Source organism: Haemorhous mexicanus, chromosome 17, assembly GCF_027477595.1.
Source record: "Haemorhous mexicanus isolate bHaeMex1 chromosome 17, bHaeMex1.pri, whole genome shotgun sequence".
In the NCBI taxonomy this organism is placed as follows: Eukaryota; Metazoa; Chordata; class Aves; order Passeriformes; family Fringillidae; genus Haemorhous; species Haemorhous mexicanus.
This window is the reverse complement of record NC_082357.1, coordinates 7,626,762-7,653,512: the sequence shown is the minus strand read 5'-3', so window position 1 is coordinate 7,653,512 and position 26,751 is coordinate 7,626,762. Positions and strand designations below refer to the sequence as shown.

At 38.5% G+C, this 26,751-nt stretch overlaps 1 protein-coding gene and 1 long non-coding RNA gene across 2 annotated transcripts in view; one reads left to right on the top strand and one right to left on the bottom strand.

Moving 5' to 3' along the window:
* LOC132335243 (uncharacterized) overlaps positions 1–6,134 on the top strand; it is a 13,158-nt gene extending 7,024 nt beyond the window's left edge. Inside the window, exon 2 of the long non-coding RNA XR_009488626.1 lies at positions 405–6,134. This is a non-coding gene — a long non-coding RNA (uncharacterized LOC132335243). The remainder of the gene's footprint in view (positions 1–404) is intronic.
* On the bottom strand, positions 5,137–26,751 carry GSPT1 (G1 to S phase transition 1). Its single transcript, XM_059861539.1, has 15 exons — positions 26,311–26,751; positions 16,560–16,607; positions 16,146–16,187; positions 15,192–15,419; positions 14,174–14,207; positions 13,624–13,701; positions 12,205–12,385; positions 11,688–11,842; positions 10,565–10,705; positions 9,752–9,845; positions 9,336–9,416; positions 8,596–8,769; positions 8,077–8,166; positions 7,581–7,749; positions 5,137–6,876 (listed from the first exon to the last, which is right to left on the bottom strand). The coding sequence occupies exons 1-15, from the start codon at positions 26,612–26,614 to the stop codon at positions 6,824–6,826; spliced, it is 1,872 nt and encodes a 623-aa protein (XP_059717522.1). The 5' UTR covers positions 26,615–26,751; the 3' UTR covers positions 5,137–6,823.

The window sequence follows — 26,751 nt, the reverse complement described above, 5'->3', positions numbered from 1 at the left end:
CCAGCCTATCTAGGTCTCTCTGTTCGTGAGGGTAATGATTGGCCCCAAGTTTGATGCCCCCTGCAAACTTGGTATGACCATCCTTCAGGTCACTGTTAGAGATACTAAATAGAACAGCCCAGAATAAATCCCAGCAGTACTCCATTGGCCTTGAGGTGGAGTACAAGCCATTATCTCTGCCCTTGAAGTCCTGTTATCTGAACAGTGGTTGCCCATCTAGTTGGCCCCCCAGCACACCATTGCGTTTAGGAAGAATTGAGCGTGTTCTTCTGATTCCTTCTTTGAAGACTGTCTCTGATTTTATTTCCTGTATTTCTGTCCTTTTGCACTGGAGTGCTGTCATAAGTTCCCTGTTTAGCCAGGCCAGTGTTCTGATAGATCTACTTGTTTTACTGAGTATTCAGGAGGAACTGTTTGATTGGAGGAAGTTGTCCTTGAAGACCTCCTGCCAGATTTCCTGAGGTCCTTTGCCCTTCAGAGCTGCCTCCCATGGGATCCTGCCCACTGGTTCTCTGAATAACTCAGAATCTGTCTCATGGAGTCCAGGGACTGTATTCTGCTGCTCGTTTTCCTCATGTGCTCTGTCTTGAACGTGGCTATTTCCAGGTCACTATCACTGGAGCAACCACTGATTATCATATCAAACCACTTCCTTCTCCTGTGTGACTAATAAAGGCAGAACTGCTGCATCTCCTGTTCCGTTTAGAAATGCATTGACTGACTACATGGAAATAGCTTAATAGCAGAATGCGTATTCCATTGAGTTCCATGCTGGATAAATATACTTTGTTCTGAGATAAAATTTAGCCTGGAATTATTTTAGTTTCATTATCACAGTGCTGTGTGTGTGCCCTGGCAGCTTTGGGTTGTCTGCATTCATCACACAGGTAAGCTGCTCTCTGGATAACACAGCTATGCATAACCAGGGCTTAAATATGTATGAAATTAGGAGTCTTAGTCATTCACTCTTCTCTAGATTTTTTTCCTGCTCTTTGCCTTTCTATGTATGGTTTTATTCCTTCTCATCAGATGTCTTCCAACAAAATTTGTTGCTCCATCAGTGTGGCCAGTGCAAAGAGAAACTAAAATACCCTCGTTTCTTGGCAAGCTGCTTTCTGTAGTGGTTTATATTTTCTTTCTGCTGTTGTTGTTCTTGGAGCAATAGTAGAATAGTTGATGGCATCAAGACTTATCCAGACAGGAAAGAGCTATACAGACATACACTGATTTTAAAGAGTGAAAAAAAGCATCCTGGAAAATGGAAGTTTTCCTATTGTGTTATTTGAACAAAACCAAAACCAAATCAAAACAAAAAAGAAGCTGGCTAAGAAAAGGAAAATCTGGCCTTTGTTGCCATGTCGTATGAAGTACTGATTAGAGAAATTACTCAATGTGAGGAGCACACAGAGTAGCCAAGGAGGGCAGACTCATTAAAACCTTTTCAGTACTGCTGGAATTTCTGCATGTGATACTGGCTGTGGTGCTGTATATTCTGTCTAGTAGCCTTGCTTCTATCTTTGCACATTTTAGGGCAGCCGTATTTTAATAAAACATCAACATATTAATGAGACATGTTAAAACAAAATAGAAAAAGTCAGATGACTGGAACATCTCTCTGAAAATTAGCCAGGCTAGACCTGTAAGATATGATTGAACAGCATGTTTGAAGACTGACTTTACTGGGTCAGTATAGCATTAATAGGATAAAACTGCAGGGACTATTATTAGTGACTCAAATTCAAATTTTTCACATATCAGTCTTATCCAAGTATATTTTTCTGAAAAAGTTTTGGTCTGACATGACTAAATTTTACCAGATGTGGTTTAACTGACTTAGTCTAATCATTTTCTCTTGAAAGGTACTTGGCATAGCTAATACAGCTGTCTTGGAAAAATTAAGTTAATCTGTGAATAATAAATATTTCAGCTTAATACAGCATGCAATGAATATAAACTATAAAAGAGCACACTTTTAATTTAGCAATGTCATAAATTTACAGTTTCTCCGACAAGAAAATCAGGTTTGTTACTTTTATCGGTATTGCTGTACACAGTCCTGGTGTAGCTCTCAATTTAACTTTCTGGATCATGAAAGTATGTATTTTTCTTTAAAAAATTTGGTATAGCTTATTTAAATGCTAAGATGGAAAATAATTTCAAGACATTCTACCTCATTACTTATTTAAGATTTTTTTAAATATGCCTAATTTTATACTTTCACACAGCAAAAGGTGCAATTGTTTCTGCTGTAAAGAAGTCTTTTGGGTTTAAGGTTACTCAAGTTTCATTTCCCAGCTTGTGTTTCTCCAGGCCATTTGATGGCAATGCCAACATCCCAGATCTCTGTAAGTGTAGTTCTTGCAACAAAACCGGCACAAAGAGTAAGCAGAGATTGACAGGACTAAGAAGTGCCTTACAGGAGAGCTCAGAATCTCCCCACTAGACCAGAGTTCAAGCACCGTTTTCTTTTGCCCAGGCTCCTTTGCAATGCTGGAGTCAGCCTCCAGCTGTAGCCCGACTCAGACACAAGGCTTTGGTGCAAGTCATGCACAGACAGCAAGAGGGCTGTTCCAAAGGACAGAGTGCCTGGCACTGGACAAAGCTGCAAAGCTTTCTTGTTATAATGCTTTGCCTCACATCCCTTCTAGGGGCTTAACAGATGACAGGAACACTGCCTCAAGTACCTTTTTGCCACCCAGCAGTTAATCTGTCATGTCTCTTATCACTCTTATTGAGAAGTAGGTGGACTTTTTTAGGTGTATGGAACTGACAGGAGATGTAGAAAAATTTACATTGGAAGGAAAGCCAATGAAAACATATGGATTATCAAGTTATATATACACAGACAACAGATTTTGGGTTTGTTAGCATAAAGTTCTATTTTATATTTAGACTAGAATCCTTTCTAGTATTTCTTCAGAGGAAAAGTAGTATCTTGTCAGGTTTATAGTGTGATAAAATAAACACAAGGAAATAAACATGTTCACAATATAAAATCTTCAGTAGTAACTCCAGTTTTGTTGGTATATTTTTTTGTACCAAATCCTCTAAAGAGTATACAAAAAGAGCAGAATAAGTAAGAGCCTTTAAGTAGCAGTTCAGGAAGAAAACAGTCTTGTCTGGAGTACAGGTCATCTGCTTTAACAGCATCATGTCAACAGTCTGCAGTATGAACCGAAAAGCCAGAGTAATACAGATCAAATACCTGGGACATTGAAACAATCTTTTCTTCTTAGGTAATATGCAGTAATAAACACTTATAAAAACACATTTCTCATCATTAACATGATTTTTAATATATAGACTGGTGCCATAAGTAGTCTAAAATAGAGGTTCTTCATTGAGTAATTTTCACTGGGCTTTTTATGCCACTGAAGAAAATCTGTAGAGGGGCATAAAAATTGTGACCAGCAAATATCCCCATGGATAAATCTCCTTAAAACAGCTATTTTTCTTACATTATTACACCATCACCAATAGCTCGCTGTTCAGGAATACAATTTACTGCCAGAATAAGTGTTTCAGGAACTGGTGTCACCATGTTTGTGGATCAGTTCCTGATTGTCTGCTAAGATGACCAAGGTAGCTGGAATGGTTTAATGTAGACAGTTGATGGCAATGTTACTCAACTGATCACTGCACCCATTCCTCCAGCTACTGTGCTTTACTTCCTGGAGCCTGTAGAAACAAGGAATTATTTTCCCGTTGCTAAATAATTAGCACTGCTGCACATTCAGATTTGTTTTTTTTTTGTTGTTGTTGTATTTAGTATTTGTTACATATACCAAGATTTTCAGTTCAAGGACATACAAAAACATTAAGGTCTTAATGTTTTTATAAATTACATCATAGCTAAGCACTCAAGCTGTTTCTACACTACACACTTTGGCCAACAGTCAGAGAGAAAGGTTGTGATCCTCATCAGTAGCACAGTGCAAATGCCATTATACTGAGGGGAAAAAACCCAAACTCTCCTTTCTGCAGAAACACGCTCAGAGTTTTACTGGTAAGAATTAAAGCTACACCATGGGAATACCCTGCCAGTATCCCATGCAAGCAGTTATCCTGGCAGTGCTCCTAGGGGTGCTCTATGTTCAATCCAACATTTATTTCCTCTTTTTTTTCCCTCCTTCCTTTCAGCTGTTGTGGTTGCACAGCTCCTTTGTTTTTGTATCATCTTCAAAGCAGCACATCACATTTTCACAAAAGGAAATATTCAAAATGGTAATTTAAAAAAGTTTATTACATCAGTGAATCAGCAAATAGTGATTATTTCCAACAAAGCCACATTATCTTTTTGTCTTCTTTCATCTAGATTTAGCTGTATTTAATAGTAGCAAAAATGGGACTATAATATGTAGAATGGAGATGAAATGAAAAAGTTGAGATGTAATCTGAGGACTACTCAAATACAACGTACTTCCAGCTCTTCTACCCAAAATGCAGCCAATTTGTGTACATTTATGCCTTACATTTTCGTATATTTGCTATATAATGCAAATATTTTATACCCAAATAAAAGCCTCCTACAGGATTGGAATATCCTTAATTGCATCATGTGGATTCTGTTAATGAATTTATAATAATACAACCTCTCAGTTTACAGACCGGGTGACATTAACTGGAATTATGGAAATGGTAATCAAATGTACTAGATGGGATGAATAATGGAAATACTGACTTTCTATCTACTGATACTCCAACCCACCAGGTGATTATTCAGTTTAATATTAAATACTCAGTCCAGCCTCAAAATAATGAAGTTTTAAAATCCCACGTTAAGTTTACTCAACAGTGGAAAACTGATGCTGGAGCATCATGGAGTTTTCAGATACACTTCAGTGCTTTAAAAAAAAGTATTAAAGGACCTAGCAATTTAGGAATCTAACTGTAAGTATTCTCCAATAATGGTCACTGCAAATTTCAAATCCATGAGCTTACTTCAAGAAGTCAGTCAGATATCTGGAAATCTTGTCAGTCCAGAAAATGAACAAGACAGTAAGCTTCCCTGGCTTTTAATTTCTTCATTAGTTTAAGATCCAAGGAACTGTGGGTTTCGTTCACTTGGTAGAAACAACAAAAAAAAAGAAGTTACTTTTTAAACCCTGATTTACCAAAAAAATAAAAGCCCAGAGATTTGCAGACATAATAAAATTTATTTAAATTCCATGCATTACGGTAGCTACAAGTGTAGTCATATGAAACTGAAGGACAATAACTTCTTCTGTCCATACAATGTAGCTGTAAGTGAAATGAATGGGAGTTCCACAGTTACAAAGAAACAAACAAAACAAAACAAAAAAAAAATCCCAAAAAAGGTAAATCTGTTTCAGTTTTGAGTTTCAATTCAGATACAGTCACTAGACTGCAAATATTTGGGGGAGAAGAGGGGCTCACCAATTTTACAGCTGAGAATGTTTAGTTTAAGATATTCTGAAGAAGCTCAGAAGATACCTTTTAATAATTACTACTAATACTCTGGAAAATGCAAAAAATCCCTTAGCCTTCATCCTAATTGTTAGAATCAGGACAGCAATTGCAGACAGTCCATTTTCAAAGTGCAGCTAAATAGGGTTTTATTATGCAGCTCCTTCAAGTTGTATTGAGTAAGCTTTACTTTGAACCAGTTTTGCTTTAATTTCTCAAGAAAAACTTCACTGGTCCTCATAAGCTTACATTGCTTTTTGATATGCAAAAATTTACAGACTGTGCTTGATTCTGACCCTCCCATATTTCAGTATGTGCAAACTCTTAGGGATTTAAATAGCCTTTCTCCCTCTCAGTTCAGACCGATCTTTAAAACAGCAAGGATTATCTGGCCCTCTAAATTAAAGCCAGGGTGAACTTAGTAATTTATGTAACTGGCACTTTTTAATTGGCCCAGTTCTCCCACAAAATGTAGCTCTTATAAATACTAATAGGCACTATTGCCACAGATTCTCTTATTTTTGCAAGTTTCGCTGATTTACTGGTTGTTAGCATTTTCTGCAGTTAAGAATTTAATAATGCTGACTTTTTATAAGGACACAATATGTAGTTCTAGCCTTCAAAATTGACTTCCTGTGTCTAGTAATGATGTTAGGTCAACCTAAATTTGCTGAAGATATTAACAAATGTAAAGCTAATGAAGGTGCCACATTTGCATGAATGTTTTTTAATTTTCAGAATGCATTCAAGAAAGGGAAGGGACAAACCTAATTATTTTAATACAAACTTGGTTGAGTGCCCAATTGCCTCATTTAAAACTGTGTGTGTGGGGAGGCTGAGGAGTTTAGAAAAGTCCAAGTAACCAAATATCTGGGTTACTGGGAAGTTAAAAAGCTAATGCAACTGTGTTACATCCAGATAAAAAACATTATTCAAAAGCAATTCCAATACCGAAAAAGATTTCAAATTGAATAGTTTATTAACATGGTAGTCATCTTTGTAACATGTGCACACACACTCGCACACTCTGAATGATCTGCCTGGAAAAAAGAGGTCTTAATAGAGATGCTGGGGGAAATTAAACATTAAAAATCCTTTAGATTTTCATAATTATAGGCAATTATGTCCACATCACTTACAAAGCTATTGCCGAATCTTTCCAAGGAAGCAGAATTTGGGAGAAAAAAAAAATTGTTTTTGGGAAAATTCAACAGTGGCATAGCAGAGCTCTCAATATGAGAAAGCTGACATAATGTGGACCTTTGCTGTGAAATTTGTCTTTGCAAAATATGGGGAGAAGTTTATCAATGGGCAGAAAATAAGACGGCGGTGTGAAGTAGGCTTTTGCTGAGTCGATTTTCCTCACAGTATTGTGCGGGGTCATTGAGAAAAATGCTTAGTCCTTCTCTGGAACCAGTTTCAGAACTTTTCCAATTGCAATGGTCTTACCTAAACCAAGGAGACAAACAGCAGAGTTATATTTACTGTGAAAGGAATGCAGACATCTCCAAGAACATGAAAACCTGCCCCAAAATACAGGCTCTTAAGTATTACAAATCACAGAGAATAAATTATTATGTTGTAGCATCAGTATATTTTAAAAGCATGATAAAAATTTAAAAACAGTAAGCCTGCTATTCTGACAGCAAAGAACACAATGTGGATTGTGGAAAGCCTGCTTCTACACTCATCTCAGGAGAAAGCAAGGCAGAATCACTACCAGATCTGTTTACTATTCTTCAAATACTTTATTTTAAACACATCCCACAAATCTGTGAGTTTTATCAGGGTGTGCATGTGAAAGCCTAACATACAACCCCCCTGATATTTTTCAACTTTAAATAGTGAAACTATGGTATTCATATTGTAGGTGGACATTCCAGGACACATTAAAAAAAGCAGTGCTGGTTATTTTTCAAATCCAGTCTTTTGTTTCACAATGCATATTTCTGTACATTATTCAAATAAAACTTTCTCTCTGTTACTAGCAAGGACTCTGCACAATGACATCAATTTGCTTAGATTAACTTTTTCATTGTTACCCAGAGAGTGATTTCCACTAGATAACAGCACTTTAATACCTCACTGCCATGTGGCTCTGAGTCCAAGTAAGTTTTTGCAGCAATCAGTACCTGCTGTTGAAGCAGCCTTACCCTCATCCCTTAAGGTGAAGCGACCCATCTGAGGGAAATCTTTGAATGTCTCAAGGCAGATCGTTCCTGCTGTCCTTAAACGGGCAATGCAGACTTGATCTTGTTTCACAAAACGGGGCCGTGTCTTACTTTTTTCTCCTGTTTTTTTGTCTACCAAGCAGATTAAGGCCTGTGTAAGAAAAAAAAATAGGTGTAAGTGCTAAAAAAAGGGTTATTTTCCTAGTTTTAACAAACAGAATTGGTCTAAGAAAGAATATATTTGCTAAGAAATACATGAAAAAGTTTGCATGGTTTATTCAGTCTTGTACAGCACTTTCCAGAAGGCTTATGCTAACAGTTACAGCCATTTTTGTTTGTGTTAGGGCACAACCAAGAACTGCATTCAAGGCTGGAGCTTTGCTGCTTTAGCTCCTCTACAAATGTATGACACGAAAGAACACTTCATCCCAACAACTGGATTGTTTATATTCCCATCACAACTTAAAATGACACTTACTGTTATCTCAACTTCTTCAATACAGGTGTGGATGTGCAGCACTGCATTATAACCTGGGCAGATAATGGATTTGTGCTCAATTATCACTATCTGTAAAACAATTCAAAAAAATTGCATTTTTCCTGATTTCAATTATAAAAGAACAGAGAATAATCAATGAAGAACTATATTAAAATGTCTACTGAACAATATACACACAAATTTTTATCAAAGAGCCAAAATTTATAAGTTTATAATATGAAAGTAGAAAACTGAAGAACTAGCCCGATGAGGTCTTGCTTTCACCATTCTAAGTATCTAAAACTTCATTGAGAAGTTACATTGAAAACAACTTATATTTTAAAAACTCAAATTAATGATGTCAGTGTTAAGTATATATGTTATTGCCCATTTAGAGATATAGCAGTGAATAAGAAATCTGAACTGAAACTTCAAACTACTGAAGCTTTAGATTTGGCAAAACAAAATACTTCCATGGTTTTTACCCCTCTATACAGCAATTAAATGTTGTTATTCTACCTGGGCATCAAATGTGCGTCCAGAATGACAAAGGTTGTTCAGATCACAGAGAATAAATCCTGGAAGGATCTCTTCCTCTTCAATTCCCTTCAGTCTGATCTTTAGATTTTCACCTGGGGCTACTGAGTCAGTTTCTACATCATCAGAAAGAATTCCAAGAACTTCCACATTGTGCTTAAAGAAAACAAAAATGCAGTTTTGCATCGTGAATATTTTAGTCAGGTACAAAATGATTGTAATATAACAGTATTTCAATAAATAATTCCATTACAGTTTTGGTTAATTATATTTGGTTCTGTCAAGCTTCAGAACATATAAAATATTTGAATGACAAATTACTAATACCTGAATTTTTTAAAAGAAGCTTTTTCTTTTTCAAGTTTTTTTTTCCTGTTTCCCTTTGGGGGAAAGAAGAAAAAAAGGAAAGGAGGAAGCAATATTAACCCACAGCAGGTAAAAGGCTTAGTGGGCCAACTGTACAAACATGAAATAAAATCCAGTTAAAGTGTGATAATTTGTAGTCCACCAACTGAGTTTACTAAGGCAGGAGAACCCAAGTTCAGACTGCTAAAGAGCTACAGAACACCCCCTGTCCCCAGAAACATCATCCATGTAAAATGTGAGAGCTTAGTTGTATTCAACAGAGCAATATTTTCTGATTTAAAGTAATGAGTATCTTTAAGAACAAAGCTCTTTTTTTAATGGTAGTAAATTTTTTACATATCTAAACCCTACCATACCTTGTTTGGCATCATCACAAGCTGCTGTCCTTTGCAAATAGAGCCCGACTCCAGCTTCCCAAGGACCACAGTGCCCATGTCCTTCACAAAAAGAAATCAATACATAGCAACTGAAAACATTTTCTTAAAGAGTCCACTATTTATGATTTACCTCTGAGTTTGATTACTTAACTCTATGAATATCTAGCACTGCTAGACTTAGTATTTTGGAAATTATTGTCATGAAAGATTACAGATTTTAGGAGTTTCATATAATGCCAAAATTATTTACTTCCCCTTCCCTCCTCTATTCTACAGTTGGAAATGTAACATTAACAAAGAGAAAAGATAGCCTCCAAAAGTACAGTAAACAGTCCATTCACGGCTTTCTGAAAACAGCCTCTTTATACTTTCTTTATTATTATTTTAATCTGTACCTTATATTTATCCACAATCGGCAGCCTGATTGGTCCATCAACTGAACGGTTGAAGTTTGGCAAATTATCCAGGTATGGAATAAATGGTAATCCACTAAAAAAGCAGAAGGCATTTGTTTCAATTTCATGAGCACCCTTCCATTTTAAAAAATTACTCAAAATGGATAAATGCAGTCCAACAAAAGGAATCATATTCATCTTGTCATCATTTAGAAAAAAGACAGCTAAATCTATTATAACATCCCATCAGTAGTCCACTTTACTTCAACCAACATATTAATACCCAGGAAATGCATGTTTTAAAGTTAAATTACAGGCATATTTTACACAAATTCATTATTCCTTTGAAACTCACGACAGATGTGTAATATATTTCGGAAATACAAAACCAAATGTGATTTCCATTAATTCTTTTTAAAGTACACCGAACAACATTGAAAAACATGACATCCACTGAGAGACATGGCTTGTCCCTAATTACAATACAGCTTCAAGCAAACTGCTCACATCAAACAATTACTCATTCTAGCAACGTCAGCTGCAGCATCACTGGCAAATTCCAGTGCTCATAAGGCACTGAACTCACACAGCCAAAGAACACTGCTAATATTTTACTAATAATCTTCTGCAGCTTGCAAATGCTTTTCATTGGCACATTGCATGGCTGTGTTCTTGTTGCTCTGGCTGTATTTCCTCAAGCACTTTGGCACACAACTACAACATACCACGCTCTGCTACCTCCCAGCTTCACTGAAGCATTTACTTTTATTGAAATATAGCAAATACTCAAGTTGCTCAATTTAAGATACATACATATACCAAGGACAGAATTCTGACTGTTCTTTAAGGTTTGCTCCAGTCAGTCCTGAGCAGGGCATGAAATGAATGTCCTTTTTGGGATTGAAGCCAACTTTCTTCAAAAATGGCACCAGTTTCTCTTTACATTCCTCATATCTATTAAAATGACAAGCAGATCAAGGTAAGTTCCACTTATTCCAGCATAACATAAACCTGTGCTTTAAAAAACATGCAGACATTTCAGTTCCATCAGTTCAGTTACAGCATGAGCAGCAAGCAAGCCTAATTAAGGTCAGGATGCCTATTTGCATCTTCTCCCCCAACCTTCCAGCATAGCTCAGTATTGTGTGTTCCCCTATTCCCTCCCCCTCATTCCTCTGCTCCATAGAGCATTGTCAGTGCTCTCCCCACACTTCAATGCTGCTGGGAGCAGCAGCACAAGCTGGAACTGCTTAAAGCAAGAGATCCAGGCCAGTACAGCAGGACAGACCACACAGACACCTCCTGAGGTCAGGCTCCAGGCTGGCACTTCAGTGCTGGCTCAGTCTTCTCCAGTCTCCCACACAGTTTCTGGAGGTTTAATCTATTTATTTCTGTCACACTGCCTCCTCTCAGTTTGGGGTGAATTCAGTAATGTCAGAAGGTTGGGGTAGGACCAAGACAGAGAATTGGGTGTGCCTTTGTCTCTTAGTGAAGTAGGCTGACATTCCAAGGTTGCATAGGCCCTCGTGGCTTCCCACTAAAACTTCCACGATTTTGGCCAGAACACACAGCAGGTTCTCTGACAGCTCTGGCAAACTGGACTACTGAAAACACAATTGCTTCCTCTTTTAGACTCAGTATAAAGTTTCCAAGTCAACAATTAAAGAATGCTAGAATGCATGGGGATTTGTTAGATATGTCTGCATGGATCCAAGCAGTTGATAGTCAATGCTGGAGTGCAGAACTTCCAGCTTAATTGAGAAGCACTGTCCTGGGCACTGAGCTTCTGGTTTTCCTGCCAGTTTTATACACTCTGCTTTTAGTCCATCAGTCAACCATTCTTTCAGCAATAATGGGATACAAAAATTACTTTACCTAGGAATTATTCTATTGTAGTATCTGTCAGTGAAGATTAGTTTTTTAATATTAAACTCACCTTTCATTGCTCCAGTTTACAGTTGGATCATCCATTTTATTAATAAGAACTATTAAATGCTTTACACCGGCTGTTTTTGCTAACATGGCATGTTCTCTTGTTTGTCCACCTTTCTCAAATCCAGTTTCAAACTCTCCTTTTCTTGCAGAAATAACCTAATTAAAGATACATATTTTAATAAAGGTTCTACAATTCTCTCAACAGAACAATCAATAATACTGCCTTATTCAAAAAACTTTGGGCAGTCAGACCTAGGAAAAGCTTCCAAAATGCACTGATATATTCTCAGTATTACCAATTAGTTTCTGCACTGACATGTAAAAAAATCACATGACACCTGTGGACAGCTTTAAGAAGCTGGTAAATTACTCCAAAACTCACTCATCTCAGTACATGTAACATTTGAAAATTCTGCCTGCTGTAAGTAACCAAAAGAATAAAGAAGTAAACAAAAAATAAAAATCAGAATCTTCATTCCACAGCATATGCAAAATAAAAGTATCTGATTTCTCCTTACCAGCACAGCAAGATCAGCTTGAGAAGCCCCACCAATCATATTTGGAACAAAGCTCTTGTGTCCGGGAGCATCTAAAATAGTGAAGTGTTTCTTCTCCGTTTCAAAATAGGCACGACCCACTTCTACTGTTTTACCTTTGTCTCGTTCTTCTTGGTTTGTGTCTAAGGCCCATGAAAGGTACCTAAAAAATCCCAACCCAAACACTCTGTTGTTGTATCGATTTTTATCATATTTATATATAATTTGTTAGTCATAAGAGACATTTTCTCTTACTTATTTTAACCACCTCAGCATTGCTAAATGTAAAGTCACTATTGGTCTTGGAAATACTGAACTGACTGATTTGTGTGTACAGTGAGCTGCAGAGCCCATTGCCAGCTCCCCTTCACACACCTATAAGTATTCATTTCTAAAAATTCTAATAAACAATTTTCATTTTCTAAGTTCTTCAGCTGTGATCTAACCTCATATAATTTAAACTTTGCCTCAGTCTCAGAAACATCTCAGGATCAAATACAAACCAATTTTTCCATCTCAGCATAATTAACTAAAACATTAGTTCTGACTTGCACATATCATTATTGAGAATTATAATTACTAGTTCTCATTTATTTGCACATATTAAGCAGAAGTTAGCTATGAAATACACACCATCTTTATTCACACTATCTTTGATCGATTTTCATTATATAGACTCTTGTCCCCTCCTAAGAATTTTTCCCACTAGCCAACAAGAAGTTAGCTTTCAGTTAGGTAAACTGAAATTTCAAAAAAAAGTTACTTAGATCCTTCAGGTTTTGTGAAAACTGGTGACTATAAAGAAGAAAAAAAAATGCTCTTACTAATGATAAAGTGGTAATAACTCAATTGAACTGGTTTAACACAGCAATATTTTTTGGCATTAACAGCGGCCTGTAGACAGCCTTAGCTTTTGTTTTGTAGTGACTGGGGTTGTCTGAAGAGATGCTGCTTGGACAACAGTTGCTTGGTGAAAAGAACCATGTTACCCTTTCTATTCCCCTCTCACACAGGATTCAGTGAATTCAGGTCAATGCCCATCCCCTGAGGATGCTCTACCCCTAAGGAAGTCTTTAACTGCTCCTTTTCCAGAGCCCTCTGAACCCCTTTTATCCTCCAGCCAAAAGGAGAAAGCTTTCAAAGGGGAAATCAATTTTGCAGGAGTTGTTTGAAGCAGAAATTAGGCTGCTGCATGTGCTGTATGCAGACACTGCCCTCACAAAACCCAACCAACCAAAAAACAACAACAAAACCCAAACCAAACAAGAGGCCACAAAAAAAATCCACCCAGGACAAGAGCACCATCGTGCCTGGAGGAAGCCAGGGCTACTGGGACAGGGACTAGAACCAGTTTCATTGCAGTAAAGGGCAAAGTGTGCTACTATGTTCATGAGTTCATACCATGTTTCTCTGTTTTTTTCTTTAGCTTCTCTTTCATATTTTTCAAGTGTTCTTTTGTCAACCATTCCTGTCAAATACCTAAGAAGAGGGAAAATAAAAGTGCAATTTTAAAGAAAGCAGAAAGGTATTTCCAAATAGTTACTTATACAATCTCCACAGATTATTATGATTGGGAAATGAAGATACTATTTTTTTTCCCAATCTTCACAGAAAGGACAAAGTTTAACCAATGGTATAAAGTTGTTTCAAATTTCATTTTAAAATACAAAGAAAAACAGCCATGGTCTAAAAAAGTAATTATTTTTTTAAATTTGATAATATTTGTTTTTGCACAGTTGCTTCTTTAAAGTGAAAATCCTATAGCAATAACATTAATGTGCTGGAACTAAGAAATTCCAAAGACAGTAAGTACCTCAACTGACAGGGATAGAAACATTATTATGAAAGTATTAACCTATGCTGATTAAAGCCACATAGAAAATATTACTCATTTTAATTGATGTTTTTTAATTCACAAGAACAGGAAATCTAAAAATTTAAGTTCCCTTACATTATTTGTCCTCCAATAGTTGACTTGCCAGCATCTAAAAAAAAATTAATTCAAGTCATCAACAATGTACAATTCTAGAAACAGCAGACCATTATGAACGAAGTCATCTAGTTTGTTTCCAAAGGATTTATTTTTTGAACCTTAATCCAAGTTTCTGGAAGCATCTTGCACTTTCCCTTGTTCCTATTATAATTTGTTGTCAATTAAATTACACCAAATTTTGAACATGCTGCTTTCATATATAAAAATTCAGCATTATCCATAACAAAACCCCCTCACCAAGCAGTGATCCAGCTAAAGCCAGGGTCAAGAGTGGGAAGCTCTTGCAAAACCCCTTTCCCTGCTTCCTTTATCCCCTGTCCCTAACTTGTGTGGGTTGCTCTTCAATATTGGGATGTACCTCTGCCCACAGCCCCTTTATGTGACTCCATTCTGAATTTGCCCAAGGACCCAAATTACAGCACCTTTAAGGTGGTAAGTAACTACAGAAATGAAAAGACAGAATTTAGTATATAACTTGTGATTCAATAATTCTGCTCTACTTCTGACACCACCCAAGTTTTTATGAAGCTTGTTGAAACTATTAAATGAAAATATTTTGCTATAAATGCTTATTTTAATCATGAATTATGTTAATATATTGCTGTAACTCTACTAATTTTAGTATTCAGAATAATAATTTTTGAATCAAATAGCAAGAACTCTAAAATAAGCAGAAAAGAAGCACCATTTTCTGATTTTGTTCTTCAGATCATAAATACAGATCTATCACTCAACAGGAGGAGCTACTTGAGAAATCAAGAACACAGGCACTGTTGTGTCCAAGAGAACACACTCTACCCTTGGCCCTCTACCCCTGAAAGACATTTAAGTTTTTCCTTTTCCAGAGCAGCTTCATTAGAATGAATGCTCCTGTGAGCCTCAAGAATACAAGGAACAGCATTAATTTCTGATCCTCTGAGTTAGAGGTAACACACAACAGACAGATACAAGTACTTCACCTTCACCTACAACTCACCTACGTGTCCAATGAATACTACATTTACGTGCTCTTTTTTAGGAGCACCTGGAGGTGCTACAACAGATTTGGGTTTTGGTATTTCCTCCTCCTCTTCCATCATTTCCTGAGCGCTCTCTTCAGAAGGCCCCGCATCCCCTGCAGGACCACCTCCTAGCTCTGCTTCACTGGGTTCTTCTTTGTGGTCCCATGACTCTTCTGGGGACATTTCTGTCTCTCCATTTTCCACTAAAAATGAACCAATTAGATATATTCAAATAGATAAAGAAATTAAAAAGAATTACTCTGGGGAAAAGCCCCTGCCCCAAAGGCACAATCACAAGGCTTTAACTACCAGGTCTGTTAACATTTTCCTATAGAAAAAGGGACAACTGCTGCTTGTTTCTGAAATGATTAATACCAGGAGCTTTCAAACTAGCTTGTGTGCTGACACAAGAAATCTAGGATACAGAAACTTCTGTTTTAACAAGGCAACAATTTTACAAAGAAAAAGCAAATCTGAAGATCCACTCAGACCAGTACAGTAGTCTGAATCCACAGACACACACTACCATATGTTTAGAAAACAAAGGAGAGGGATTATAGTTTCAGTTCACTCATAAACCTTATAAAAACAATGAGAAAGATAAATTTCTATATTCTGATTGTTCACATTGCTGACCACTTTAAAGTTTTTTGCTAATCACATTCCACACATATTAATGGGGCTATGAAATTATTTTTTCATAAAGCACTCATCATTTTACAGTGTCCAAGCAATCCAGCTGCAGCTCTCAATGAATACTAGGGTTCAATTACCTCTTTCCTCATCCAAGTACAAAGATACAACAAAGTACACTAAGGACTATTTGTAAGTGTACAGGCTCTACTACTTTGTTTGCAGTGATTCAGCAAGAGCACTGTGGTAGTACATTATAGTGCTATCATAGTGAAAAGGAACAATTCTCATCTTACCAACAGATTCTGAAATTTCCATGTTAACAGCAGCATTTGAACCTAGAAGAAAAAAAGGGGGAAAAATGAATCATTAAACATACTTAGCATGACAGTAATCAAGAACAAAGAAAAATGAGTGACTAAATGAATAAAAGGATAGTTCAGATGTTTTGGCACTTGCCAAAGCTTTTTAATATACAGGTTCATTTCAAAAATTCTGCTTCATACCAGCTTTATGATCTTCCACAAGCCACTTTATGAGCCTTTCCCAACTGCCTATGAAACTGAAATAAATACAGATAATCACATTGCCTTACAAGAGTAGTATGAGGATAATGAAGATTGGAAAAGGTTCATGGAGATTTAAAAGGGATTATTTGCAATAATTAAAAAAAAAAAAAATCATGTAATGAAGATCACAAAAACGACTACCTTCACAAGAGGCTGTCTGCTCCTCTGGAGAAGGCTCTACAGGTGCGCCTGCAGAAAAAAAGATGTTTATCTTTTAAAGTGCAATGATGTGACCAATTTCCAAACTTTGCCATAAAAGACCATCTCCCAACTTTATTGCAAGAATTGTATGGAAAGAATAACCACTTCTCTCCCTGCCAAGTGGTACCAAACACAGCCTCTAAGCACAAATACTGCTAAAGAACACTGCCTAGACATGGTGAAAATAATATACCACTTCTAAAAACAACCCATTTTACCCCTGAATGGAAAGATACACTTAAAGCAAGCAATTTTCTATACACAGTATTTTACTTGCCCATCCTTTTTGAGCATGGCTGTTGGTAAGTGTTAGTGTCTAACTGGTGTCCAAAAATAGTGAAGCAGTTTCATTGTATCCAAAGACACAAAGTGGGGTCACAACCGCAGGGAAAGGGTCTTACAGCCATGTCTGCACTGCTCTTGTGCCTCACTTCCATTAAATGCTGAGAAGAAAATAGAAACAAATTCTTAACATCTTCTGTAGTTATTAAGGTCAAGAGATGATAAATTCATTCAGATGTCTGGTAAGTTTGCCAATCCTGTTAAACACCAGAGCACAGTCCCATTACATGGAGGGCAATCCCACTGGTCATGTGCATCTATCAAAGCTACAAGTGTGGTTTTTTTTGGAAAAATTACTCAACCCTCTCATGCACTAAACCATGGCACTACATTTTATGCTGAGGTGTAACTAATTATTAAACCCACTAGGAGTGATACACTGCAATTAACACACCACTCAATGTTTTGGGACGTTATTTCACATGATCAAGGGGCCTTCTATAACTATACATAAAACCTTAACCTACTTAGTTTTCTCTTGGTATAAGTTCAACTTCATCATGCCTTGAAAGAAAAGATAACTTTTTTCAACCACATATAAAATTCATACCCTGTTTAGCTGTACTCCAGCTCTCCTTCACCTGAATTCTGAACACAGATTTTAGAGCATCACTCGCTCTATACGCATGATGGGGCCTAAAGATGAAACAAATCCCCTCAAAAGAACAAAGCCATACAGAGCAGGACCTGGTTCTAAGCCTCTTTGCTTTCGCACTGTTTGCGTATTTGCTGCAGACTTCTCTAAAGTGGAGCAGTGCCGGGAGAGCTGGCAGGGGGCCAGAGGACAGGGCTTTGCAGGCAGGGTGAATGTGGGTCACAGCACAACACCCAGTGGCCAGCAGCAAACCAGGGAGGGGGCACAGCAATGCCCAAATGAAAGCATTCCCTGCTCCCCTGCCTTGGATCAGACATGAGCTACACTCTCGAAAACAAACCAACCAGGCTTGAAGAGAATGAATCCATACAGTCAGTAAAAGCATAAGAATAGAATACCCCTAGATCCTTTTAAAGAAATGATCTATCACTCCCATTTGGCAGCTGGAAAAGACTCCAAGCAGCCCATTTTTGAGTGTGGTAAGCAGGTGACAGGAAATCTAGGTATGAACCTAAAGCCTCCATTTTGTAGCACATCAGAAGATTGTTGGCTATTTCACACATACTGTGGTTGGGATGCATAAATATTTTAATTACAAGATCATTTCAACAAGCTTTTGATTTCACTCCAGAAGTTTGTCTGTAATGAAAAATGTATCAAATGGCAATATTAATGCACTTGCCTAGGAACAGACGTTCTATGAGTGTTTGGAGAGCTAGTTAATTCCTGAGAAATATACTGTCAATCAACACCATTCATAGAAATTCAGCTTTTACTTTCTGGTCTGCAATACAGCAGGTATGCAGACAGGACAAAAGTTTCTTCACAACTAATAGAGAAGAAGTAGAATAAAAATTTCCTCTGTAAATTTTGTACAGGCTAGCAAACAAGAGTCAGTAAGACAGTTTGTGCCTGGATGCTAAAGAGTAGTAGTGCCACACACCCAGGGGGGAACAGATAGTCAGCTATAACCACAGCCATTTATTAAACTCTGGTCACTTTGGCACACAAGTAGCAGACATGCTTTGGAAGAGGACACTGAATTGTATCAAACATATACTGTTTCTTCAAAGCAGAAAGAAACATAAACCACTCACTAAAAAAAGAAAGCAAGTAAATGAAGAAACTTAATTTCAAAACTAACATGCTCTAAGTGACAAAAAAAAAACCACTCTCCACAGTGGGTTTACTTCTGATAAACAATTTCAGGTTATTTCAGACAAAGGCTCAGATTTACCATACTCCTTGTGGAAGTGAACAGATTGCCTGAAATGTGCCTTAAGACCATGATCTGAAAAGAAGGATGCAATTCTACTGCTTCCCTAGAGCACAAGGCTGGTGCATTTTGGTCTGTCACCTCTTCTCATCTGTGAAGATCATCCAGACAGGAATCTTTCACATGAGAGGGACTCAAAACGTAGTTTGTAAGAAATCTGGTTTTGAAGTCAGAACATGCCTTAAGTGATGTCAATTTTTTAATGCCTCAAATTACTGGATTTGTGCATGACAAGCAACTGCTGGATTTTACACCTAACCATCTCCATCTCTCCTTCAAGCCCTAAGTCAAGAACTGCTGTTGCAACCTTATCCACGGTATTACGTGGACTGAGTGGCTTATCTTTAGTCCTGCTCAACATCAGAGCCTTAGGACATTTTTTGGAATATCTCTGTTGTCAATGCCAAGGGCAAAAATGGATACAGATGCTGCATTTATCTACTGGGGCCATCAGACAATGACATTATGTAATTCAAAGTCTTGTCTAGAAAAGGTAATTGTGGGGATTTTTTAAATGTAAAGTTCACTGGAAGAGTATGTACACTACCAATACAGAGTCCAAAATCACACAACTTTAAAACATGGTGACTGATCTCTTTAAAATACACCTCATGTCCTAAAGAATCCACTCTGCCTACTTCATTCACACAGCATTCTACTACTGATGAGTTTGTTGCATATCACATCAAGTTTTTTACTTGTTTGCATTTTTGTTGTACAATAACCAAAGCTGCACAAGGACAAGAAATTTCAAGTTATCATCCAACCTCTGAAAATGCTGTTTTAAAAGACTATAAACTAGGAGCTTTACAGCACAAACAGAATGCTTGGAGATAAACAATGGAAAATTGTTCTTTAAATTTATATTAGAATGTAGCAAGTTTTCATATCTAGAACAGGTACAGCTGGTAAGAATCAATATTAGAACAGTGGTTAAAACACAGTATTAAAGACAAGTTCAGTTGCTGAGCAGTAGTGACAACCTCCATCTTTACACAAAACTCAGTGTTTACCAGATGCCCAGAAAAAGCTGATAAAGGTCTCCACAAAAGTAAGAACTGCCCAGTGGTTAACTGGTAATTCCTGAACATCAGTTACCTGAACCACAATGCAAATGCATTCACAGAAGTGATGAGAGGCATAAATTTGGTGCGATACACAGCAGCACTCAGGTTCCAGCCCCTGCTCTGCTGCTGGAGTGATAAGAACCCAGACAGGACTGGAACTTGACAACTGGGGCAGACTACAGAGTTAATGAAACTCTGCACCACATAGCAGAGAGATTAAAAAAAAAATAGACAAATTCAGCCTGAAATTACAAAACTTAGATGCCTGTATAGTAAATTTGTTACTGCTTCTCTAATACAGGCATCAAGTTACTTCACAGGAATTCCTGAAGAGTCTTGAAGAAACACATGACACCCACCTTAGGATTCCCATCACCTTTTCGTATGTGTAATTCCAATACCTGAGTTCAGCACATCTTTACACAATAGTCATCCAGTCTCACCAGTTTTCATGCATTACATAACAGATCTTTGCCCCCCTTTTTTTAGAATGAAAGCATAAAGGGAATTACAGCAGAGTAAAAAAAACAGTTTAAGTCCGCATCAAACACACATAGCGTGAAAAGTAGAATAAAAAAAGCCCCAGAGATTCTTAGATAACAAAAACACACAAAAATTATGTCAAGCACAAACAAAGCTAAACAAAGTGCTTTATATTCAATACTTAAAATCGTACAGAAAGAAAAGGTTTTCAGGAGTTCATGGTAAGGCAGTTGTTTAGAAAGTTAAACCCAAAATTATGTTCCCTCTGCTCTGCTTTATAGCCTATGACCCAGCTTCACCACTGGACACACCAGTTTTTAAAATGCACCAATGCAAAAGCAGCTTTAGTAGTTTCACGTGACTCTGTAAAATTCACCAAAAAAATTAGCACTTGTTCCATATTCATAGGCTTTTATTACGTGTTAGCTTAATAAAAGACCCACCTTCTTCCTTCCCCAGTGAGGACACACCTTAAGCTTATCTTATCTAAACTTGACATGCTCCTTAACAACCAAGTTTAAGAAAGCTTATGGGGATTTTCAGGGAATATACTCAAGTCCTCTTTTGCTTAAGGCCAAGTATTTGTGCTCAGTTGATAACCTGATTTTTAAGACAGATAATCAAGAAACCAAGCTCAGTATTTCAACAGTTCAGGATTCCACTTTTACAAAAATCTCTCATAACCCAGCATCTTTAGTATGACTTGTATTTTTAGTATTGCATTTCCTGTCCTAAACTAACTTTTGTAACGAAATACAGTCACTGTCATTTTCCCATAGACCTCTTAAAAACATAGTCATTAATTTATTTGATTAAATTATGACTGCTTTATTCCTTCATAATAAAAAACACAAAATAAAACCATCTTTCTATCTTTGCTTCATACAATCAGCTGCTTCTTTTCCTTGCATATCTCTCAGTACAAAACAGGAGAAAAATGCCAAAATTCCTTAAGTGGAACTTTAAAACCAGATTATAAATAGAGTCCAAGAATTGTCCCAATTTATTTTTGTGTTCATTTTGAGAGAGCAAGCAAGTTTTAAGATAACACCATGCTTTCAAACATTCAACAGTAGCCCAAAGCAGAGTGCCAAACACATGGTCAGCAGGCTGCCTTAGCCCCCAGGACAGTTCATGCAGTGCACAGCTGACTCCCAGGGGTTTGTGTGTCTTTTACTGGAGTCATGCAAGGCCACAAGGGTGATGAATTATTCTAACAGGAGCAACACAATCCTGGCCACCTTCCTGGGGACACTTTAGATGTAGACAAAGGACATCTGTGTAACACATTGGCACCCTGAGTGCATCACACAGGTATGTTATATCTGATCAGCCACCAGTGCCAAGACATCCAGCCTTTCTCTGCACTGACTGTTTCACAAGTGGCTGTACAGCTCACCTGTCTAGAGAAGCTCATACAGAAGACTGCTCTAGATAGTCAAGTGCCAACTCAGATCAGGATTTTCAGATAAGAAGAATTTATCCCATATACTGGCACTGACAATACAATCTTGATTTGCTGCCATGTGAGCAGTTCAAGTTTGCAGTTCTGAAGCATTAACAGTAACACTACCAGCACTGGTGAGGAAAGCATCAGCACAGGGCTGTTCCAAGGCTGACATGAAAAACCATGTAACCCTTAAACACAACAGCTTCTTGAACTGTGGGCTACTAGTCTTAGACAAGCATTTCTCAGCAAGTTCATATGCAAAGTGAAGTCTCTTGAGGACTGAGATGTTGAAGAGTCTCACAGTGGAAATGAGATACCAGGCTTTGGAGAACACAGTGGTACAGATAACTCATCATCCTGCTCTGGAAACTACAGGTTTCAGAACTGAAGTAGATGATACTGAAACTCCACGTCTTGTGTCTGACTGACATGGGGATGTCCCAGCTGCTACAAGGTCAGAAAGAATGAGGGCAGGGAAAAGCAGGAAGAAAAATGCTATATCCATTTATTTACAGCACTTGAAGGCTGAGGATGTCCAGCTGCTTGAATGCAACTGCTTCAGGAGTGACTACTGCAGGCAAGTGAAGATATTTAGGGAGTGAAGCAAACAGGGGCGCTGAATATTAAGCCAGATGTTTGCTTGGCTCAGGACTGTAGGGGCAAGTTGTTTAAATTATAGTCATTAGCAAAGATGTTTAGAAATTAATTTGAAGTGGTCAAGAGAGCTACCAAACTAAACAGTAACCCTAATATCACCAAAAGGACAAATGCTTTCCTTACACTCGCTGCTGCATGTCACACTTTTTATTCTTATTACTTTCACACTAATGATGCTTTTTCTCTTGCTACTACCACTGCATACTTCAAAGCAGTGAACAATTCAGGTTGGAAGGGATCCCAGGAGTTAGCTAGTTTAGTCTCCTGCTCCAAGCAGAGTCAACAGTGAATACTTAAAAATTATTTCTGAAAAGAACTAACACAAAATATAATAAAGACCATACAAGGAAGCTGTGATAAATTTTACCAAGAATCCTGTGAGTATTCAAGAACTATGACAAAAACTGAACTACAAAAATGCAGATTGATGCTGCATTTTCAAAAACTTTTTGATTCTCTCATACCAAGTAAAAAAAAAAAATTATTAATCTGAGGTCGGTGTTAACTATTCCCTCTGAACCATGCCTTGATACAGAAACAAAGAAAAAATGTAATTTTCTGCTACATACATCTACAAAATTAATGAAACATAGTACAAAAAGAAGTCATAGAAGCTGAAGAACAGTGAAGTTGCAAGGCACAGGTGTGACTATGAACGTTTAGAGGCCCTGACACAATCTACTGTCATTTCATTATCACACATGGCCTTAATTTAGTTGAGTTTGCTAGTCCAGCAACTGCCAGAGTCTCCCCTGAAGTACAACATGTCTGTGACACCCTCCCAGTTCACCTGGCACATAACTGTGCTGCAGCCATGGCTGTCACAGACAGAAAACCAAAAAGTCTTCATTTCACATTTTCAAAAGATTCAACAAAGAGAGATTTTACACAAGTGAGTTTGATTTGGACACAATTTGATAAATACAAGTCCTCATAGCTACAACATTTAGAAAATACTGGTTTTAGTATATTCCTTAGGTTCAAAAATGTAAATAATATGCTTTTCCCATATAATTCTGAAACTGTTATTTGATTATTTTGGAATTAAATTTTCTTTGAGCATAAGTTATGTTGGTGGTAAACATCAGTCAACTTTTTCCTAATATACAATTTCCAATCAAAAGAAAGCACGAGTAAATCAGTTTGAAAGCAAGCTATTAGGAATGCAGGTCTTAGGAGTTTCCCAGTTTTAGAAAGTTAACATCTTATTCCATAAATGGCTTCTGAGAGTGCTTCTTCTGTGCTCTAAACATAAATGACAGGAATTTTATTCAAATGACTAGAAACTTTAAGGTAGTGTGCATGAAAGGAAACACACACTGCAGGCACACAATGGAATCAGTCCTGTGGAATTTTTATATGCCATGCTGCTACTATACATTTATCCTGATCTGTAATGGCCTTTGAATTACTAAGGAATAATGACTTGAGTAAAACCTCACCCAGAGGAAGTTCCAAGTAGAAAAGCACCACTAGAACTTAACTTTAGGCCACTGAAATTCCTCAAGTGACACCCAGCTTTTCAGATTTCTTAAGGTTTAGATGTGTCAAGAATAATTTAGGTTCTTCCCACTACAAACTATGCAATGAAGAATGAATGTCACAGAGCACCTAATTCCCTATGGGAACAAAAGCAAACTGGGCTGCTGAAAAGTAACCTATTCAGCACCACTGTCTAATCACATGTTGTTCTGACTTATTTCCAGAGCAAGCTCCACCTAGTTCTTCCAGCCAGGAAAGTAGATGTCACCTTATACAAACATCTGCAAGGAGAAGACTGTCAATTACCTTCGGTAACCAAGCAAGCAGACCTGGAGGAGTACCTAGCAAGTACAGTATTCCAGTTAGGAAAGAAATAGAATTTCTTAACTGCAGGTTTTTGTCTGCTTAATCTTAGGGATATTGAAGCTACTTAGAGAAACTGAAAATCCTGAACCTTAAAGAAGATATAGCAATCAAGGTAAATTCAAACCAGGTAGATTATAGCACTATGTAGGAAATGTACTCAGCAATGAAGACACAAAGCAAAGCTATCCTGATCACTCCACATGATCAGACAGTTTTCAAGCCATCCCTAATTTATGGAAAGAAGAAGCTCATCACAGGTTGCAGAAGTAGCAAAAGAGTGGAGAAAAGGAAAGTGAAGAAATAATGAGTAGGTGAGGAGATGTAGTTTGAATTCCTACAGAAAAAATTAGCTATAGAACACCTTAGATGAAACCTTAAAAAAGCAGCCAGGAGAAAAAAAAAATCAAAATTACTCTAATAATATTCAAAACACTAAAAAAACTTTCAGTATTGATTACATAGCTAAAAACACCAAACCTTTGATTCAGATTGCAATATCTGAAAAATACAGGAATGGATTTTGAAGATAAGTCAAAGGTGCACCACATGTTCATCACAGCCCCAAGCTACCCAGTCTACCTCTACATCTGTGAACTTTAACATATACCTTTATTCTAAATTGAATTGGAGAGTCTGCCCATGGCTTCTCTGAAATTTATTTTAATGCACTTAGGCACTACTTGCCTGCACAGTACATGAGCTACAACTTCTGCTAAAACTCCGGAGTGCTGAACAGCTGTAGAGAACATATAATCTAACATAAAGAACAGGTTAATATTCTGCTACAAAAATATTAAAGTGTCATATATTAAAGTTACAGATTTTAGTTGTTAACAACTATTAACTTTAGATACTAGGGAGATCAAGACCAATTAATATATTAAGGAAAACCACAATAAATAATAAGCCACAACCAACAGGAAATCAGGCCAACATAATGTAACAAGTAGCATCTTTAGTGAAATTAAATTACTAGATAAATACCTGAAACACTAGCTTGTTTCATGTTATACCAACAGGGATACAGAAAATTATAGGAAAAATGAGGAACATCTCAAACTCCTCAGTTGCAGGAGTGACTTTAAAACACTACCACAAAGTTAAGCAGCATGTCTGATGTTTGGAAGAACCTTGTGTTTGGAGCTGAAAATGAAAAAGTAGGTCTCCTTTAATTTCCCATATGCAAAGTAAATCTAGTATAAACATTGGTTGTGCACACAAGATTCTTTGAAATTAAAAGCAGGGTAAATTTCAGGTTATTCCATTAGCTGAGGCCAGCTGGACAAAACTCCCTTCCCTACTAATCCTTTATCGGCTTTATGTTAGGAAAAAAAATAAATTACTTGATATAATCTTTAAAAAGACATTTAAGATACATCTGAGCCATTGGTGGCTGAAGCAGTGCTTTTCTCCCCAGCAACACTAAATTTATTACCTCCAAAATCTTCGACAACTCCTAGAGTGTTACATGTTATATATTATATACATTTCATATATTATATTGATTTCATATATTGTAGGAAGAGCAGAGCTACGTGTTTTTTCCCATCATGGGTGACCCTTTGCGAGCAAAGGCCCTCGCGAAACGCACACGGGACCCGCAGGGAGCCAGAGCACCCCGGTTCCTGCTGCTCCCCGGGCAGAGCCCCGCACCCGCGGCCTCCCCCGCCGGGGCCCCCACGACCTCGGGGGCTGCCTCGGGGGCCAGCAGCGGCTCCCCTGCGGTGCTGCCACCGCCCCCTCCCCAGCCGTGCCCCTCCCGCCGGGGAGACCCTGCCGCGGCCGGACCCCGCTCCCGCGCCCCTGACCCCGCGCCGCCCCCCGGCCCGGCCCAGCTCCTCGCCCGCCCCGCGTGGCCCTTTCCCGGCCGCCACGGGCCCGGCACCGCCGCCCCGCTCGCCCAGCGCCCTCCCAACATGGCCCCCATCCCTCCCTGCCTCCCTCGCCCTCCGCGGTGCCGGCCCCGCTGTTACCGAGCGGCGGCGGCGGCGGCGGGAGGCCGGGCGGGGGCGAGGGCGGCGGCAGGCCGGGCGCCGGGCCGCTCCGCAGGAAGGACGGCACGAACTCGGCGGCGTGGACGTTGGGCACGAAGGGCTTGGCGTTGACGTTCAGCTGCCGGCTGAAGGCCGCTCCGAGCAGCTCCTGCTGCGCTTCGGCCTCCGCGGCCGGCGGGGCGCAGCCCGGGCCGGCGCCGCTGCCCGGCTCGATGTCCGCCTGGTCCCAGCAGTCGGGAGCCGAGTCGCTACTGCTCCCGCTGCCGCTCCCGTTCGCCTCCATTTTGTGGCGGCCCCACAAGGCTCCGCGGCCCCGAAGCGTCTCCCGGGTGAGGGGGGAGCCGGCGGCGGCACCGACTCAGCACTCGCTCCGCCGATTCCGCGTGTGCTCCGCCGCCCCGACGCGAGCGCAGTAGGGCC

What these genes read in the sequence shown, in the direction of transcription:
- GSPT1 (XM_059861539.1), bottom strand. Translation starts at nt 26,614, where the DNA reads ATGGAGGCGAACGGGAGCGGCAGCGGGAGCAGTAGCGACTCGGCTCCC. An exon ending in GCCGCCGCCGCCGCCGCTCG is followed by an intron (nt 16,608 to 26,310) that starts GTAACAGCGGGG and finishes TTTTTTCTGCAG; the next exon opens with GCGCACCTGTAGAGCCTTCT. An exon ending in GGAAATTTCAGAATCTGTTG is followed by an intron (nt 15,420 to 16,145) that starts GTAAGATGAGAA and finishes GTTCATTTTTAG; the next exon opens with TGGAAAATGGAGAGACAGAA.